The 16,954-nt window shown below is 35.1% G+C and overlaps 2 protein-coding genes across 6 annotated transcripts; both read right to left on the bottom strand.

The window, feature by feature from the left end:
• Nucleotides 1-428: 428 nt before the first annotated feature.
• On the bottom strand, nucleotides 429-3,764 carry LOC132052432 (uncharacterized). 2 transcript variants are annotated; one of them, XM_059443963.1, is made up of 3 exons: nucleotides 3,543-3,764; nucleotides 3,194-3,260; nucleotides 429-1,622 (listed from the first exon to the last, which is right to left on the bottom strand). In XM_059443963.1, exons 1-3 carry the CDS (start codon nucleotides 3,618-3,620, stop codon nucleotides 754-756), a joined length of 1,014 nt encoding a protein of 337 aa, XP_059299946.1. In that variant the 5' UTR covers nucleotides 3,621-3,764; the 3' UTR covers nucleotides 429-753. The 2 variants fall into 2 exon arrangements, with proteins under 2 accessions (XP_059299946.1, XP_059299947.1); XM_059443964.1 differs by having other exon boundaries at nucleotides 429-1,617; nucleotides 3,543-3,702.
• A 6,744-nt stretch (nucleotides 3,765-10,508) lies between these two features.
• LOC132052431 (uncharacterized) lies at nucleotides 10,509-16,570 on the bottom strand. Of its 4 annotated transcripts, none has more exons than XM_059443961.1 (4): nucleotides 16,280-16,569; nucleotides 15,546-15,712; nucleotides 12,098-13,131; nucleotides 10,509-10,944 (listed from the first exon to the last, which is right to left on the bottom strand). In XM_059443961.1, exons 2-3 carry the CDS (start codon nucleotides 15,648-15,650, stop codon nucleotides 12,130-12,132), a joined length of 1,107 nt encoding a protein of 368 aa, XP_059299944.1. In that variant the 5' UTR covers nucleotides 15,651-15,712; nucleotides 16,280-16,569; the 3' UTR covers nucleotides 10,509-10,944; nucleotides 12,098-12,129. The 4 variants fall into 4 exon arrangements, with proteins under 4 accessions (XP_059299944.1, XP_059299945.1, XP_059299942.1 ...); XM_059443962.1 differs by having other exon boundaries at nucleotides 15,546-15,691; XM_059443959.1 differs by having other exon boundaries at nucleotides 15,546-15,722; nucleotides 16,280-16,568.
• Between the last annotated feature and the right edge of the window lie 384 nt (nucleotides 16,571-16,954).

Genomic DNA, 16,954 nt, shown 5'->3' with positions numbered 1-16,954 from the left:
ACAATCTGAATCCAATATAGAACTATTAGGAAATGCAACAAAGATAAATTCAACAAGACTACTTCACTTCAAAAAACCCTACACTTAAAGGTGACTCCCAAAAGCACAAGAATTTTAGCATTTCAAAGAGAATCTAAATATCTATATCTAAAATTCACTTCTTTATTACCTTGAGGCAGAGCATCAATACATATCTTCTGGTAAAAAATATTTCAATACATATCTGCCGAACTAGAAGCCCATAATGTGGTAAGCGTTTATATTGTGGTTCAATCCGAAACTTAATTGAAGAGAAAAGTGAGCGCAATAGACCAGTTAACAGCTGATTTGAGGATCAATATATAGGCTGCGTATTTACTCAGATTCATCGCAAGCAGTCAAGAAGAAAAACAGACAAAAATATTCAAGAAGAGAAGATAATCATGCAATTGATGTCCAACTGTTCTCTCATTTTTATTCATGGTAATCTGATAAAAGGTGACAAAGGGCTCAAAGAGACAAGGACCTCTATATCATCAAATTCAATCTATCGATCACCCACCTTATCTATTCACATAAAGAGTCTTCTACATCAGCACAAGCACCATATCTATAATGAGCAAAATTATAAGAGAACCATAACAGTTCCCCTGTGCTTTCAAACTCTCGAATCCTATATCAACATCTAATGTTAAGAAAATTTGGAGTCTGACAAAGTCAAGCCACATAGAGAAAGAGCACGCAACATACACATTCACAGAAAACAGAATCTTCCTACGACCTTGAGATCATGCTATAAGAACGAGCCGGTCGAGACATCAGGCAGCCTGCACCTTTGTTTGCCTCTCCCTCAACTGGATCATGTTTATACTGCTTCCTGCAACCTGGACACCGCCCATCCTCCTCAAGAATCCTCTTGTGACAAAAGAGACAAAGCCTAAACCCACAAGGACAAGGGAGAAAGCTTGAATCTGTAAAATCCAAATCCTCACAGCATATAGGACATGATGTGGGTATTGATAAACTTTTACATCCCCATACAGAGCCTCCCCGGTAATGGCGCCCCGAATTCATAGGGAAAGTATACTGTTTCGACAAATTCGGAAGACTCTGTGGTCGGAATGCATCATCAGACCTCCACGTCTTGGGATTCTGCTGTGATGTATCCATCCCTGATACCTGCCGGTCAGAAACTTTTGGCTGAGAACTCATATGCACCACTTTGCCGTCACTCTCTGTAGATGAATCCAGGCTAGAGTTATGCTGCTCCTGCTTCTTATCAGTGGCAGCTAAAGCATCAGCAACAGCTTCCCAATCATCCAAGCAGTTATCGTCCTCTTCGTTATCTTCCTCGCCGCTCATACTCCCTGAACAACATCCACCACTGCTACAACTGCTGCTGCCACCTGTGAAATTGGTCCCAGAATCATTCCCTTCCAACACGCTACTAGTGTGGCTGGTGGGGCTATTTGAAGTTGAATCAAAATCACTGTAGTGGTTCATGCAACCTCCATTTTCTTCTTCTCCTCGAGGCTTTATAGCTAACTTCTCCATCAATTGGCCCCTCTCATCAGCAACGTGAATCTCCTGCCCACAAGCTCCTCCCCCACCATTCGGTTCCTCCTTGGAGCCTTTATTCTTCACTACACAAGCCCCAATTACCAAGAATTAAGGCACATACAAATAAGAAAACAACATAATGAACAACAGAAATACAGTGAAGTACCAATCTTGAGATTGATCAAACATAGGGATGGCAAATGGGGCGCGGCGGGGCAGGGCAGGTCCAAGGTTAAATGGGGCAGGGTCGGGCGGGTCAGGTCAACACTTTTTTTTTTTTTTTTTCAAAATATTAAATGGGGCAGGGAAGATCTAAGCTCGGTCCTGTTTAGTTGCTTTATTAGTAACTTTTTGTTTGCCACAACTATAGATTACAGTACAGCTGTGTAATTAGCTTAGCTGACTATTTAATTATCTTTACTCAATTATAGATCAGAGGAAGTATTTATTCCAAGTCATTGAATGAAAACCTTTGAAAATGAAATTAATTAATCAACAAGTATCTTATCATTGCTAATCAATATTCCTTTACTCTAACTTGGTATTTTATTACTCAACTGGGGATAACAATCACTGAATCTGCTTCAAAGATTAAGCAATTAAATAGAATTGAACATTCAAGTCATTCATTAGAAAGTGACTGATAACATTTTCTTATAGATGAAATGTCCTTACATTACCTGTACCTTTAATCACTTATGTCTCGGGTAACAATATTAGAAATTGAAGATGATTTTCAACGGAACAAATTGGGGAAAAATTAATTTTCGTAACAAAAATAAAGACCAATAAATAGAGGCTAAACGGGGTGGGACAAAACAGGGCTAAACGGGCCAGACAGTTAAAGGGGGCAGGGCAGGGCTAACTCTAAACGGGGCAGGGAAAAAGCTTAGCAGGTGAAGACTTAACCCGCCCCGCCCTTTTGCCATCCCTAATCTAACATTCACCAAAAGCAAACAAATATTCAAAGATTTTAACTTAATGGGTGTGAAATACCTCTTTACCCAATTTTTTTATTTACAATTGATATGAGTAGATTGTCATTACACTGGTTATGTTGTTGTTGTTGATATAAGTAGAGTGTCATGAGCTCAATTAAAGGCTGAGTGCCGAGCTGGATAAATAAACAAATCAGGCGATATGCATTAATGAGGCGCAACAGCTGTGACTAGCTGAAGAAACAACCTTATAACTAACATTTGGACATGGCTACAGTGTTAACAGATATCTGGTGACAAACTCTCCCTCACGCTTCTTCTTCTCTTTTTCTTCTAGACCCTTCTATTCTTCTTCTTCTGCAGACTGGAATGCTATCGAGTTCTCATTTCGCGTAGTTTAATTCCTGTATTTCATTACTTGTAACCGTTTCTTTCAAATTTAATAGAAAACCCCGAACAATGTCCCAAAATTCTCGCATTTTTAAATTTAGTCTATCGCAAATGCATTCAAAGATTTTAACTCAATGGGTGTGAAATACCTCTGACCACAAAATTATTTATCATATGAGTAGAATTAATATAACTATATATTCTAGAAAAAAAAAACTTGTTAATTGTATATATTCAAGTCCAAAGTAATGAACTTGCCCCCACCCAAAAAGACAAAATTACTAATACATGAAGTATACATAAAAAAGGTTAAAACTTTAACAAACCTTGTGAGAGCCACTGTTCCCTTCGAGCATCAAGTTTGCACTGCTTCAACTTAGCCGACCTATTAGCCTGAAATTCAAGAAAATATCAGAAACATATACTCCCTCCATTTCAATTTATGTGAACCTATTTCCTTATTAGTCCGTACCAAAAACAATAACCCCTTTCTAAATTTAGACAAAACAATACGTAACTCATTTAACATCACAAGTTTAACAGTCTTCTCTTCTTTCTTAAACTCCGTAACCAATCAAATAGATTCACATAAATTAAAACGGTGGGAGCATTACATAACACAATCACATTGAAAAAATACACACACAAAAAAAAAAAAAAGAACGAAATTGTTACCCTTTTTTTCTTGTTGAAATCTTTGGGATTAGAGGAAACCATAGGGATTGAAGGTTTGACAATTGAATCGGAAACCATTGTTGTTATTGATGAGTCACTTTGGTAAATCAAATTTGTGAAAAACCCTAAATTGATCAGAGAAATATATCACAAAGAATTTAGGTGGATAGGAATTATAGAGAGAGAAGATAACGGAAATTGCTTTGTTGTATTATAAAATTCTTTACAAGTGTGTGTCTAATATATAAAGACAGTATATCGAAATTGCCCTTTGTTTTTACTAAATCTCTGTGTTTTATCAGAAGATGACACCGTAAATAAGTGGAAGTTGAGGGGTAATTTCGGTTAGTTATTAAAATTACACAATCATCAAACCTTATACTGTCCATGGTAAACAAAATTAGAAAAAGGAATCCGAAATAAAATATCCTACCAAAAATGGAATAAGTTAATCGAGAAATTATAATCTCTTATCCTCAAACCAATATGTTACTCTATTGACCCCACTATTTGGTGATCAAATTATTTTCTTTGGCTACAACTTTTTTTTAACTTATAATAATATTCTTAACTAAATAAAATTATAATTTATACTAATTCAATTTACAACTAAGTATATTTTGAGTTCACCTATAAGAATACAACTAGTATTTCTTCCATATCATAATCGAAGATAAAGGTGAGCAAATAGGAGGCATTTCTTAACCTATTTTTTTTTTTTTTTGTGTCATATTTGATTAAGGTAAACAAAAAAAATGAGAGAGAAACGAGAGTAAAGAAAAAAATGGTTACAAGTTGTATTTACCTTACCTCAAAAAAGGCTCACTTTTACAAAGGGAAACTTTAGTTTTCTAGTCTTTTCCTTAATTTCATTCTTGCTTTTCTCTTATCTCACCTCTCTTACATGAGTGGGGTTTCCTTTTATTCTTGAATTCTAATTGGATAAGTAAAAGTGATATCTACATATCCTCAATATTTTTTCCAAAAATCCACAAGAAATCGATGAGAGTTTTAAGGTAAACATTTTCTTGTCATATACTACTCCAATAACACAAGTAGACATCACCATTTATACCAAGATTGTACTGCGTGTGTTAAAAAGAAGCAATGAATTTAGTACTAGTAGTAATATATTGTATCCACAAGTTATCTCTTACATCAGTAGTTTATTATGAGTATATAAAACATAGTAAAAAAGATTAGGCCAAAGTCATAGATAACCAAACACTATTTTTACTTACCTCAAAAAACGTCATCACTTTTACAAAGGGAAACTTTAGTTTTCTACTCTTTTCCAAAATAAATATCAAACACACAAATGGTGTGTGTAATCTCACCCAAAAATAACAAATAAGATGCCACGTGGATTTTAGCTTTAAAAAAATAAAATAAAAGGATTTTACAAAAAAAAAAAAAAAAAAGTAAAAACAAAAAGTCATCTTCTTCGCCCCCCCCCCCCCCCCGACCGACATATCCTCAATATTTTTTCCAAAAATCCACAAGAAATGGATGAAAATTTTTAAAAAATAAAATGAGAACAAACACGTAAAAAAATCAACGGATTTGATCTTGAAGTGGATGCTTTAGGTTTTTCTCGAAATGGCCATCCTAAATGACTAAATGTTCGGAAACTAATTACCATTTATACCAAGATTTCTTGACTCAAAAAATAAAATTATCACTGTGTTACTAATTTTTTAAAAGAATTTGTGAACTTTTGAATGTTAAGTAATTCATTTAGATACCAAATTATAATTATAAACTACTAATAGAAAACAAAGAAACAAAAAAAACGTGGCATTAGGAACCAATTTGGAGAAAAAATCGGTAGATAATTAATAATAATAATAATAATCGTTGGATCTGCTGAATCTAACCAAATTGACTAAAATAAGTAAAGAGGTGTGTTTGGATGAAGGGTTTTTTTGTGTGTTTATTTCAAAGGACTATTGATTTTTTTGGTCCATTAATGGAGAAATCATGGACATTTTCTGTTGAAGAAGATGAAGGGGAGAGAGAGAAAAAGTATAATATTCTCATGTCTTTAACTCTTGAATCACAATGGGAGCATTAAAATTTGAAAGCTTCTCTTAAAAAGTGGGTGACGCAAATAAACCAATAGATCGTTAACTTGGAGGGTTCCCAAACTTGAGAGGTCCAAATGAAAAATATGTCAAGTTTTTGTGATATCTATGACTTTGGCCAAAAGATTATAAACATTTTGATAAGGTTTTTCGTGTGTCAATTTGGGATACATATCTAAACCAAAGGCTAAATTGAACAAGTCAAAAGCAGGTAAGTAAATAAAACAACAGGTCATTAACTTACCCAAACTTGAACGGGTTGAGCTGATCAATATTTTCATGAACTAATTTTGTCACCGCTAGTGTCATATGGTTAAATAGGCGACGAACAAAAGCAGTTGGCCTTACTTTTGCTTGCGGACAAAAGTTTCCTTTTGAATTGCATCAAAAGCCAAAAGCTACCATAAGGGAAACAATACGAAATGGGCATACAAGATATGAGAAAAGGAAATTACCAAACATACTATTTTCTACACAAAATTTTCTTCCTTGGTTGTTATAACGCATCTGATGTGTTCTACCTTTTAATACCATAATGACTTGCCTTTTATGGGTGATCGCATCCTCGTAAGGAAAATCCATTGCCATGCTATCTATGTATGCTACTTGCACAGTATGTCTCATTGTATAACAGTAAAGTGTTTTGCACATTCATCTTGTAAATATAATTATTAATGAATGCAAATCATACAACTGTGGAACTCCAATATCGTTTCAACTCCATCTAACAGTTGTTAGCTGCTATAACTCAAGAGTTACGGAGACTTCAGCAACAAAATAGCAACAGAAAATGAATAAACATAACATACTGTCCATCCAATTTGTTCGTTGGATGAGAAGTTCATGAAGTGCTGCCGTGTTTTAAGTATCCTATGGAAAAACTGTGAAAAAATTATTACACAATGCGACAAGATTCAGATATCTTCCGAAATTTCTGGCTGGACCTCAGCTAGCAACATGAAGACCCAGTGTAGGACTTGAAAACACGTCATTCTCCCTGCTGAACTACAGATCCTTCTTGTTCATTTTTCTGCTGTTGCAGGACGAAAATGGCCATATATCAGAAAGCTTTCTTGTAGAACAAACAATTTAATAAATGAAAACCATATGATGGCAACAGACTACGTAACATTCAGATTCAGTAAAGATTATCTAGGAGAGACAGTTTGCTGTCAGCATTCAATAGTCCAAAGGCAGAATGAGTATAAAGGTGACTAACAGAACGCACATACAATAAGCACATGGGACGCAAAGCAAGATGCCTGAAACTAGATGGATATAGTATTTAAAATTTCATATCAATTGGCAAATATAGCACACCAGCATGAAGGATGGTCCAGCTGCTTGCTTAACTCATTATATACATCAGCCTCAAAGTAGCTGCACATACACAATGAGTGAAGAAACCAACTTAGAACACAGCAACTCTTCAAGGATTTTCTTAATCAGTAGCTCATGCTCAATACATCTTTCAGTAACTCACTAGATCACAAAACAAGTTTGTTTGAGTTTAGATATGAAAAGAACAGAACAAAAGACGTTTCAGCTTCAGCACCAAAGAGAAGAAGAGGTGTGGTAGGAATGGAGACCATTCAGAAGTATAAACAATAGCACTTGAATACTTAGTTGGTCCTCAAGAAATGAAAGCATTTGAGTTACTGCAAACTCATACTACTGAAGCCAAAAAAGAGATCCGTCAACCAACATACTTCAGTTTTTGCGCTCCAGTAATTAGTAGTTTGATAAGTAATGATAAACTCTAATCTTTATACGCAATTGGAAAGACTCCAAGAAAACCAAAATACACATCCACCCAGCATGTCAGATGGAATTTCACTGATCTCTGGCAGCAAAACAGTTTCATTTTTTATCACATTCTTTTCCACTTGGAAAGCTAATCATTTGCAGCAATTTGGGAATGTTTAACTATGTTTCCATTGGGAGGGACATAAGAGAATGAATTTCTGTCCTTTACCCTTCTCCTACCCTTATGGAACTAACACCGCATTAGAAGTTCACATCCAACAGTTTAACGATTAAAAAGTCACAAAGACAGGCATTTCTTGGTATTAACTTTTGATACAAGTTTCACAATTCACTGATTACCCACAAATAAATCTCTCATTGTTAACACAAGCTAGACATTGATAATTAGATATTTTCATGTAACTGCACAAAAATAGTAGAGCTAAATCTTATGGATAAGTTTTAGAGGAAAGGTACAGGCTCTTCCAACGCCCAAGCGGAAGCTGGAACTTTGGTCCTGTTTGACTGTCTGGTTCACTGAACAACAGGGTTTCAAGTAAGGGCCAGTAAAGCCAGCAGAACATGAAGTACAACTCTTGGGCTGAACAATCCACGGTGATATATCCCGTCAATACAAAGGGGTAAAGATAGAAAAAGCAATAGACAAACAATTGGTAGTAGAGAAAGAAAATCAAGGTCAAGTCTTTTAATTTGTACTAGGAAACAGTGGCAGAGCCAGGAATTCAAGCCAAAAAAAGGGCAGCGCGGTGCAATATAATATTTACCATTTGTCCAGGGGATTCGACAACGTAAAAGTATAAAAGAAACTATTTTTATCCTATTTATGCAATATAATTTTACAGGGGTATTCAATTGAACACCTTCACAATAGGTAGCGCCTCCACTGCTAGAAGACGTCCTTCATGAAAAACGTATTAGTAACTATGTTCAACCGACTCATTTTAAGGGTAGGTAATTCGGGTAGTCTAAATCTTGACTAAGTTTTAAGAGTATTTTCAACAACCCAACCCAACCTAATCCATACCACACACGTTCTACATGGGCAAGTTAAATAATCCATGTAACATTAGATACAGAGACAAATCAAATAAGCATGACGGAAGATCAAGAAGGGGCTACTAAAAAATGGATCGAGATATCTTCACAAAATAAAAACAAAACTATAAATTATCATTTCCAAATCATCAGTTAGAACCCCACAATTAGGGTTTCGATCAACAAAAATATAATAAGTGTGTTAAGGGGTATTGTGGAGGGTACCGATTGGGCTTTATGCCAAGAGAGACCACGGTAGACGTTAGCGGAGAAAGTAGCAGTGAGATAAATGGTGGTGACGCCAAGTCCCCCCACGAAGGCCTTAAATACCAAGTCCCCTGCTTTGCTTGCTGCTCCCATTTTCTACTTTTGGGATTGAAATATGAGACTGCAATATGCAAAACCACAAAACCCCTCTTATTATTTCCCAACTTGAGAGGGGTTTGGTTTATGATTACGACGTTTTTTCTTTTTGTTATTTTCTATTTAATCCTGCTTAATTCATCTATTTTACAACATGTTTTGGACTGAATTTGTTTTAATCATCCATATTCCTCTCGAAAATATTTATTTTTTGGTTGGAATGTTACAATTTAAATCGACGAAAAATTACTGGTAATATATATTTTTTTCATTTACCATTTAAATACCTTTAATTTCTTAGAAAGTTGGCATTTCATAATTTCTTAGAAATGGCCATGAGAAACTTTCACTTTTTTCCGGATTTTTTTTCACTTTATTTGAAAATTAGTGTTTGGCCATGAAAATTTCAAATAAAAATTGAAGTTGAATTTGGAAAACACCTAAAATTTATTTTCACTTTTTTCACCTTTTTCCACTTTTACTAATATTCATTCAAACAAATATTCTTTGAAAAAACTACAACCAAACACAACTCCATCTTCAACTCATTTCAAATAAAGTGAATTTTTTTTAAAAAAAATTTGGTTTTCATGGCCAAACGTCCACTATGTTTCCGTTGATCATTTCTGTGCAAAAAGTTACATAGTAGAGTTTGGTATACCAAACTTTGTACATGATCATTGACGTGAGACTAATCTATGTCCTAACCAAAAATCAAATTAAAATATTGAATTCAAGGTGGTTCATAAACTATTTGAGCAGGTTTGGCTTGTTTGATTCTGAAAGATGAAAGATTTCATCCATCCGTGTTAATGAGACCTCTGATGTTCTTTGGAAGCTCAGTAAAAGAGTTGAACATCTAGATTTCTTCAAGGCTATGACTCAGATTAGCCAATCTATCAGCTGGTCGATTAGCTTCTCTAAAGCAATGGTTGATTTGGAATTCATGTTCTTCTATTAATCTCTGAATTTCATCAATGAAATTTAAGATTCTCCAAGAAATTTTCCATTCTCTCTTTGTGCATTTAGCAATTAAAAGAGAATCAGTTTCTTGTTAGCACACCATTTGATTCCAAAAGCATGGCTGCTGCTTCAGCCATGTTACTTCTTCCATGTCCAAGGGGATAGAATAAAAATGTATCTCCCTTGGCTATCTCTGAATGGACAACCTCCACCACATGAGCCATGAGTGCAGCTTCCATTAGTATTGAGCGTGAACATTTTTTTTTTTCCACTTGAGCTTGAAGGTTTTTTTTCACAACTTTACTTGAGCGTCAACATTTCTTTTTGAAGTTTTGATTTGGATGTATGTGACCTGCCGAGAAGATAACGTGGATGTATCATCAAATAATATTTTGATTTATTTGTTATTTTGTATCGGGTACCAAGATTATATTCTTGATAATTTGTTTATTATGTTTGTTATTTTTGATGGTGTAAAAAATGAAAGAGAATGATCATTACTTTCCTATATTCCTTTGTCACAGTCAAAATCCTCAAATGAACACTTCAGCTCTTTTAACAGAACAAGGGATGCCAAAGGAATCAACAAACATCCCACAAGAAACCACCAAAAATGTGGTTCTCTATCAACAGATGTATCCCAACATATATCTTTGGAAGTGCCAATCTTTATCAACAAATAATTCACAATTAAATATGGAAAAGGATGATTAAACTACTTAAAACAGATTAAACTACTTAAACAGGATAGATGAACAACAATAAGTTTGAAAGCTATATATATTGTACAATGACAGAATCCAAACGATATGATAATGACAGTTCACTTACTGGACATCAGAGGCGGATTCAAAATTTGAAGTTTACAAGTTCCTACAGCAATCTCAAGTTAATATACAATAAAAACTGGGTTCCCTAATTTAGTGGATTTCTTGATACAAATACATGATTTGGGAAAAAGTTAGGATTCACGTGAATCCGCTACTCTAAGGCCAAATCCGCCTCTGCTGGACATCATGCCTGTAATCACTTCAATCGGGCATCCCACTCCTAGACCTCCATCCTTAATGACATGATATTCAAAAGGTGGATTTCAGAAATAGCTGACAGAAGACATTCCACATTTTCCGGCACAGAAGACATGGCACACTCTAATTTCACTAGCACTTCTTCTTAGATAAAGGAACTAGCTGTCAAGAACAAACAGGGAAGATATGAGCATCCAAAAGACAGTACAACATATTTCCAGAAATTTAAAACTACTCTACCACATTTAACAGCCATCAAACTTTGTCGCAGATGCAAAGCATAATGGCAACCTGCTGACAGTACTGATCATTAAACCAGCATAACTTGCTCGTTGCAACAAACAGAGTTGATACATTCATTATTCCAAAATGTTCTTACTTGAAAAATTTATCCTGAAGGAATAAATTTGTTCCGACTCCTATAACATCTTTCTATGAAGAAGCTTAATAGCGTGTTTAGCCAAACTTTTTTGGGAAACTTGACGTGCTCATTTTTCAACCAAAAAAACACAAATGTTGTCAACAACACATTTACGACCAAAGTCTCATAAACATGCTCCCTCTCTTTCTTTTTTTTGATTTTTTTATAAATATTTTGATAAAATGAAATTGAATTTCTTAATTAAAGTCTCATAATAAATATTTCCAATGATTTATCTATTTAGTAATATTAATTGTAAAGTGAATATTTACATGTCACTTTTCATAATTTTGCACTCAAAAATATTTCTGGAAAGATTGGCCAAACACAGATAACTTCTATAATATTAACAAAAGTGTTCCACAAATAATTTAGTCAAACACAAACGGCTAATAAGTTTTTAAGAGTAGAAGGTTGGTCTTTGCCACTAGAATGAGACCTCCTTAGTATAAACTTTGTAAACGCTAGGAACTGATGAATTGTGAGAATTTGTGGAAGCCTGGAAGGCTGTCAGTAAGTCCAGAAAACAGACCAATCTTCATGGAGTTGCAACATATTCTCAAAACTCCAGGACAATTCCCTACATAGATCTAAAAATAGACAGAACTTCAATGTTTTCTCCTCTTTCATATATTATAGTTTTCAAGTAATCAAAATGACATCAAAATTTGTCACCTTTCCTTTCTCATAATATTTCTTTTGGATGGAATAAAGCATATTATAATAGTTGGACGAGCTCTACCAGCCTGCTCATAATGTCATCAGATTCACACGAGGGAAGACTTCTATATGTATCTCATATTGAAGGTGTACCAGTCAAATCAGCATATTAACAAAGATAGGTATACAACAGAAACATCAATGGCATAGATAAGTAATAAATAAATAACCAACCTGTTGAGCAACCTAATGACATTTGCCAACTGTCACGAGATGATTCTGTCACTGAACTCATCCTGTGTGTCCAAAAAACTATGTAGTTTCAATACATTCTTGTTCTTTGAAGGGCTCTTTGGAATTGAAGCATTCTCATCAGATGCACTCAACAATTCTCTCTTCCTCTTTCTTTGGTATGTGTACTTAATCACTCTATTATTTAGAGGTTGGCTAGGAACCCTATTGTCTACATCAGACGCCCTTGATTCTGACTTTAACAGCTGATTGCAAAGATTTTTTATAAAGAGCAACTGATTGCAAATATTTTCAATATCTTGTTCTGAAAGATCCATCTTTCCCTTTAACTCCTCATGCTCATCTCTGGCATAAGGAACACCACAAGCATCAATAGACTGCAATTTATCATCAGAACTTTCTGCATATCCCAGCTTCATGCCTTGTCCTTTGAAAAATCCTAGGGCCATCTCAGAAGGATCTTCAATAGGAGCATTGCCTGTGGCTAGAGTCGATTCATCTCTCAAAAAAATTATTTCCATCTTTGAAGAGTGTTCGGAAAATGTTTCTTTATGCATGATTTCCCTATCTGACGGATTTCCTTCAGCAGCATGAATTCTCTGTGTATGTCCATTTTGGTATAACTCTGGCACTTCATCTTTCAGACTTATAGAGGGTAAATCTGCACTAGCAACATAACAATTTCCCGTGTTAATCTTTGTATGACAAGAATGGTAACCCTCAATTTTCTGGTTCATACTGTTGACCTCCGTATTAGAAGTTGTCACAGAATCACCCTGTGACTCTGGAGGCAATACAACTGCGTTCACCTTTGTTAGTTCTCCAGGATTAGTAGTATCAAGATCCTGTGATTGCTTTCCCTCTTTCTCTTCGCTGCCGACTCTCTCAAGTTCAGCTTCAACTTCTCTCAACTCAACCCTGAGATCACTTACAATATCTTCTGCTTCCTCAAGTTGAGCTTCAAGTTCTTCGATCTTCTTCTGTTGACTCAACGATGTCATCTCTGCTTCAATAATCTGTCAAAAAGGACAGATCAATAAGATATGGAAAAAGTAGTGGAGGACCAGCAAAGAATATGTTTGCAAGATGTCTTCTGGAAGAATGATATATAAGGAAAAGAGAAAAGTTAATGTTGCTTACATATGCTAAATAATTAGCCAGTGAGGAATCAAGAGTCACAGAAGTTTCTTTTGTAACTGAGAATCAAAGAAGCTTCGTAAAATCAAAAATGGGAAAAGCTTCCCTTTGTCTCTCCTCCCTCCTTATCAAAAAATAGAAACAAAAAGGCTCGACATTTATCTTATTATTATTATTTTTTGATAAATGATCAAATCCACTATTTCAGTCCTCGAAAAACCATAACACTACTGTTGTTACTCGATGTAAACTATGCAACCAGATTGGCCATGTTACAAGTGTCTACCAATCTAAGTCCTACAATCACTTTTGTGGCCAAAGCCAATTACATCTCTGACTCAATACCACTGCCAATCCTTAATCAACTCTGCTGCCAACTAGCAACCGTATCACAGCAGCCAGGATGTCTACATGGGCGATGGTAACAAAATTTCCATTTCACATACTGGTTCTACACAGTTACAGGCATCAAATGATGTTTCTAAGATAACTCACACTCTATGTGCTCCCGCCATTAAACACAATTAACTCGCACTCTATGTGCTCCCGCCATTAAACACAATCTTATCTCTATTTCCAAAGTATGTTAGGCTAATCTAACATCTGTTGAATGTCTTCCTTTTCGTTTTGTTGTAAAGATCTCAAAATGCAGACACCGTTGGCATCCAGAACAAAAATGGACTGCATGAGTGGCCCATTTCACCTCCACAAGCACACATGTAAGCTCATCTACATCCATTTCACAAAATGACTCTGAAAAGCTCTAAACCACTTTAAATTATTTTTAGTGATTTGTGAGAGCCCTTTCTTGTTTTATCTCTTGATGAAAGATCGTATTGTTGCATCTTTTTTATCTTTACAGAAGAAACACTTGGCTCTACACACTACCCAAAAAAAAAAAAAAAAAAATGAAGTCAAAGAGCTTTTTCAACAATCCCATCCTTCAATAAAACATTTCGATGCCAAAATTCTATCGCCTTATACCGATGGTGAAGGACAGCAAAAAGTCTTGACCATATCTTTTCCTTCACGGTATCAAACATCTTTCTACTCCATCCTATATGCCTCAAAGAGTTTCTCTTAGTGAGCGTACACATTGTCACATTAAAGAAACTGCAAGAACATTTTTACATGAAGTGTCTCTTCAACGAATGTTTTGGTCCTTCGCATGTCACCACGTTGTTTATCTAATTAACCCGTCCACTCACATCAGTTTTAAATAATTACTCCCCGTTGCAAAAATTATTTGGCTAGACACAAGACTATACCTCTAGAAGAACATTTGGATGTTTACATTAAACCTGGCTTAAACCATACTCCAAAAATAAACATGCACCCAAATCTACCCGATGTGTCTATCTCGAGTTCTCCTCGGCCCTTGTTTAAATCAAACTGCTAAAGAATCCTAACTAAACTAGAAGATAACTATATATATTTATCTCTGATAATCATCTAATTTAAAAGATAAATACTACTCCCTCTGTTTCAACTTGTTTGTCTGGTTTTGAATTAGCGCGGAGTTTAAGAAAGTAAAGAAGACTTTTGAATCTTGTGGTTGTTAACCAAAAATATGTAGAATTTACCAAAGTGACCTTTAATTTTGTGGTCTCAAACATGTCGAGTTGCCAAAAAAGAAAGAGACATTCTTTTTGAAACATACCAAAAAGAGGCATTCCTTTCCAAAGTAAGACAAACAAATTAAAATAGAGAGTAGTAACAAGAAATTTAGGGTGTGTTCGGTATGAAGGAAAATATTTTCCATGAAAAATGTTTTCTAGGAAAATAAGTGGTTTCTCACTTATTTTCTTGTGTTTGGTACGTAAGCAAAATAAATTGTCCTAAAAGTATTTGTATATAATCTAAATATATACTATGGGAGGTGGGGGTGGGAGGTAGGGGTGTGGGGTAGTGGGCAGTGGCGGATCCAGGATTTCCACTCAGGGTGTTCGGAAAAATAACTGGACCACTTGGCCTAGCCTTTTGCATTTGTTCAGGGTGTTCAAAAGTTAATATATGTACATGAACACAGAAAACTTACCCTAAATATACACTGTAATTTACTAAATCCGCCCCTGGTAGTGGGAATGGGGGCTACGATGGTGGGGTGAAGATGGGGTGTGTTGGTGGGTGGGAGGACACAAACAATATGGCATGACACTTGTGGAACTTGTTTTTCTAGTGGAGTCATTTTTCTCATTTTAAGAAACTTGTTTCCAAAAACTTTGACCAACCAAACATGAAAAAATTGGAAAACACCCCACTGAACACACCCATAGTGTTCAATAGAGTTCACCTTAGCATCCATAATCTGTTTGAGCCTCATCAACCTGAGTAGCCCCTTTTCTTTCACCACATGCAGCTCTTTCTCAAAACATTGAGCTTTCTGTTCCCACATCATAATCCTCGCTGCTTCCTCCTTCTTTGTGTTCAAGATTATATCTGCAGACGCCTTCTTCAAGGCTGTTAATCTCTACAACAGAAAAAATAACATACCGAAATAATCAGAAAAATGCCAATAAAATTAATACTAATACTAGTAATACTCCCACTACTAAAAAATCGTTATTTCCCCACTGAAATTTCCCGCTAAAATATGTTCAATGGCTATTTCCCCAGATATTGATTGAATCGGTGAGAAAAGGAAAATAGTAGTATTTACGCACAGAAATTTTTTTTAAAAAAAATTCAGCGTTTCAATAGAACCTGTTTCCCACCATACTTTTTTGCATTGAGCTAATTCGGTGAGAAAATCATATTTTATAACACAAATTTCACGTTATCGGTGGGGAAAATCTCTGTATGTTGTCCTCACTCCTATATATTAGGAGTATAAGACTAAAAATAACGTCTTGAAACAACAACAACAACAACAACAACAACAAGTGTAATCACATAGGTGGGATCCGAAGAAGGTAAAATGTAGCAGACCTTACCCCTACCTCATGTCGTGAGGTAGAGAGGCTGTTTCTGGAAGACCCTCGACTTGAAAAAAAAAATGAAAATTTGAAAAAGAATTAAAATTGACACCTCGTCGACATCCATTTCGGTTTCCATAAACTATTCACAAGTTGTCGTTTAAGGTTTTTCAGACCGAAGTGTGAAGAACGAACGTTGGCGAAGGTGGTGTCTTTTTTTTTCTTTTCTTTTTTTTTTTGTTTAAGAAACAGATGTCTGTTTATAAACTGGACGTCAGTTCTGCTGCTGTGGGTGTAATTACTCAAGTACCCCTGATAAACTGATTTAAGTACAAGATTGTCACTTTACTGTCAGTACATGAGAAACTTTTGGAGGGAAAAAAGGATCTTGAGCGGCAACGGCCTAAAATATTTGTTTCTTTAATGTTTCCAGCAATTCACCAAAAAAAAAAAACATGTTTAATATGTTTGTTTATTTGATAAAAAACAACAAGGTTGAATCAAACTAACATCTTACTAAAATAATTTTTACAAGCAATATTAGAATACAATTTTGCTTCTGTGAACTTATACTAGTTGTTTATAATAATAGCCTAATTTGATAACCTAGTAAAGTAAATAACCTGTTATAATAGGTAAAAATAGGCTTAAGTATAAAAAAATTAAAATTGCTAGTGTATAAAAAGTTAAAAATCTTATCCACTGAACTAGCTAGAAGCTATCGCTTCGGGTCGAAGCACTAAAAGAAAAGGATCGGGAATAGCCCCCATTTTCATCAGACATCCAA

This window comes from Lycium ferocissimum, chromosome 4, assembly GCF_029784015.1.
Source record: "Lycium ferocissimum isolate CSIRO_LF1 chromosome 4, AGI_CSIRO_Lferr_CH_V1, whole genome shotgun sequence".
Lineage (NCBI taxonomy): Eukaryota > Viridiplantae > Streptophyta > Magnoliopsida > Solanales > Solanaceae > Lycium > Lycium ferocissimum.
This window is presented reverse-complemented; position numbering and strand designations above follow the sequence as displayed.

What these genes read in the sequence shown, in the direction of transcription:
- LOC132052432 (XM_059443963.1), bottom strand. Translation starts at nt 3,620, where the DNA reads ATGGTTTCCGATTCAATTGTCAAACCTTCAATCCCTATGGTTTCCTCT. An exon ending in ATTTCAACAAGAAAAAAAGG is followed by an intron (nt 3,261 to 3,542) that starts GTAACAATTTCG and finishes CTTGAATTTCAG; the next exon opens with GCTAATAGGTCGGCTAAGTT. An exon ending in GGAACAGTGGCTCTCACAAG is followed by an intron (nt 1,623 to 3,193) that starts GTTTGTTAAAGT and finishes GGGCTTGTGTAG; the next exon opens with TGAAGAATAAAGGCTCCAAG.
- LOC132052431 (XM_059443960.1), bottom strand. Translation starts at nt 16,306, where the DNA reads ATGGAAACCGAAATGGATGTCGACGAG. An exon ending in CCGAAATGGATGTCGACGAG is followed by an intron (nt 15,723 to 16,279) that starts GTGTCAATTTTA and finishes TTTCTGTTGTAG; the next exon opens with AGATTAACAGCCTTGAAGAA. An exon ending in AACAGATTATGGATGCTAAG is followed by an intron (nt 13,132 to 15,545) that starts GTGAACTCTATT and finishes CCTTTTTGACAG; the next exon opens with ATTATTGAAGCAGAGATGAC.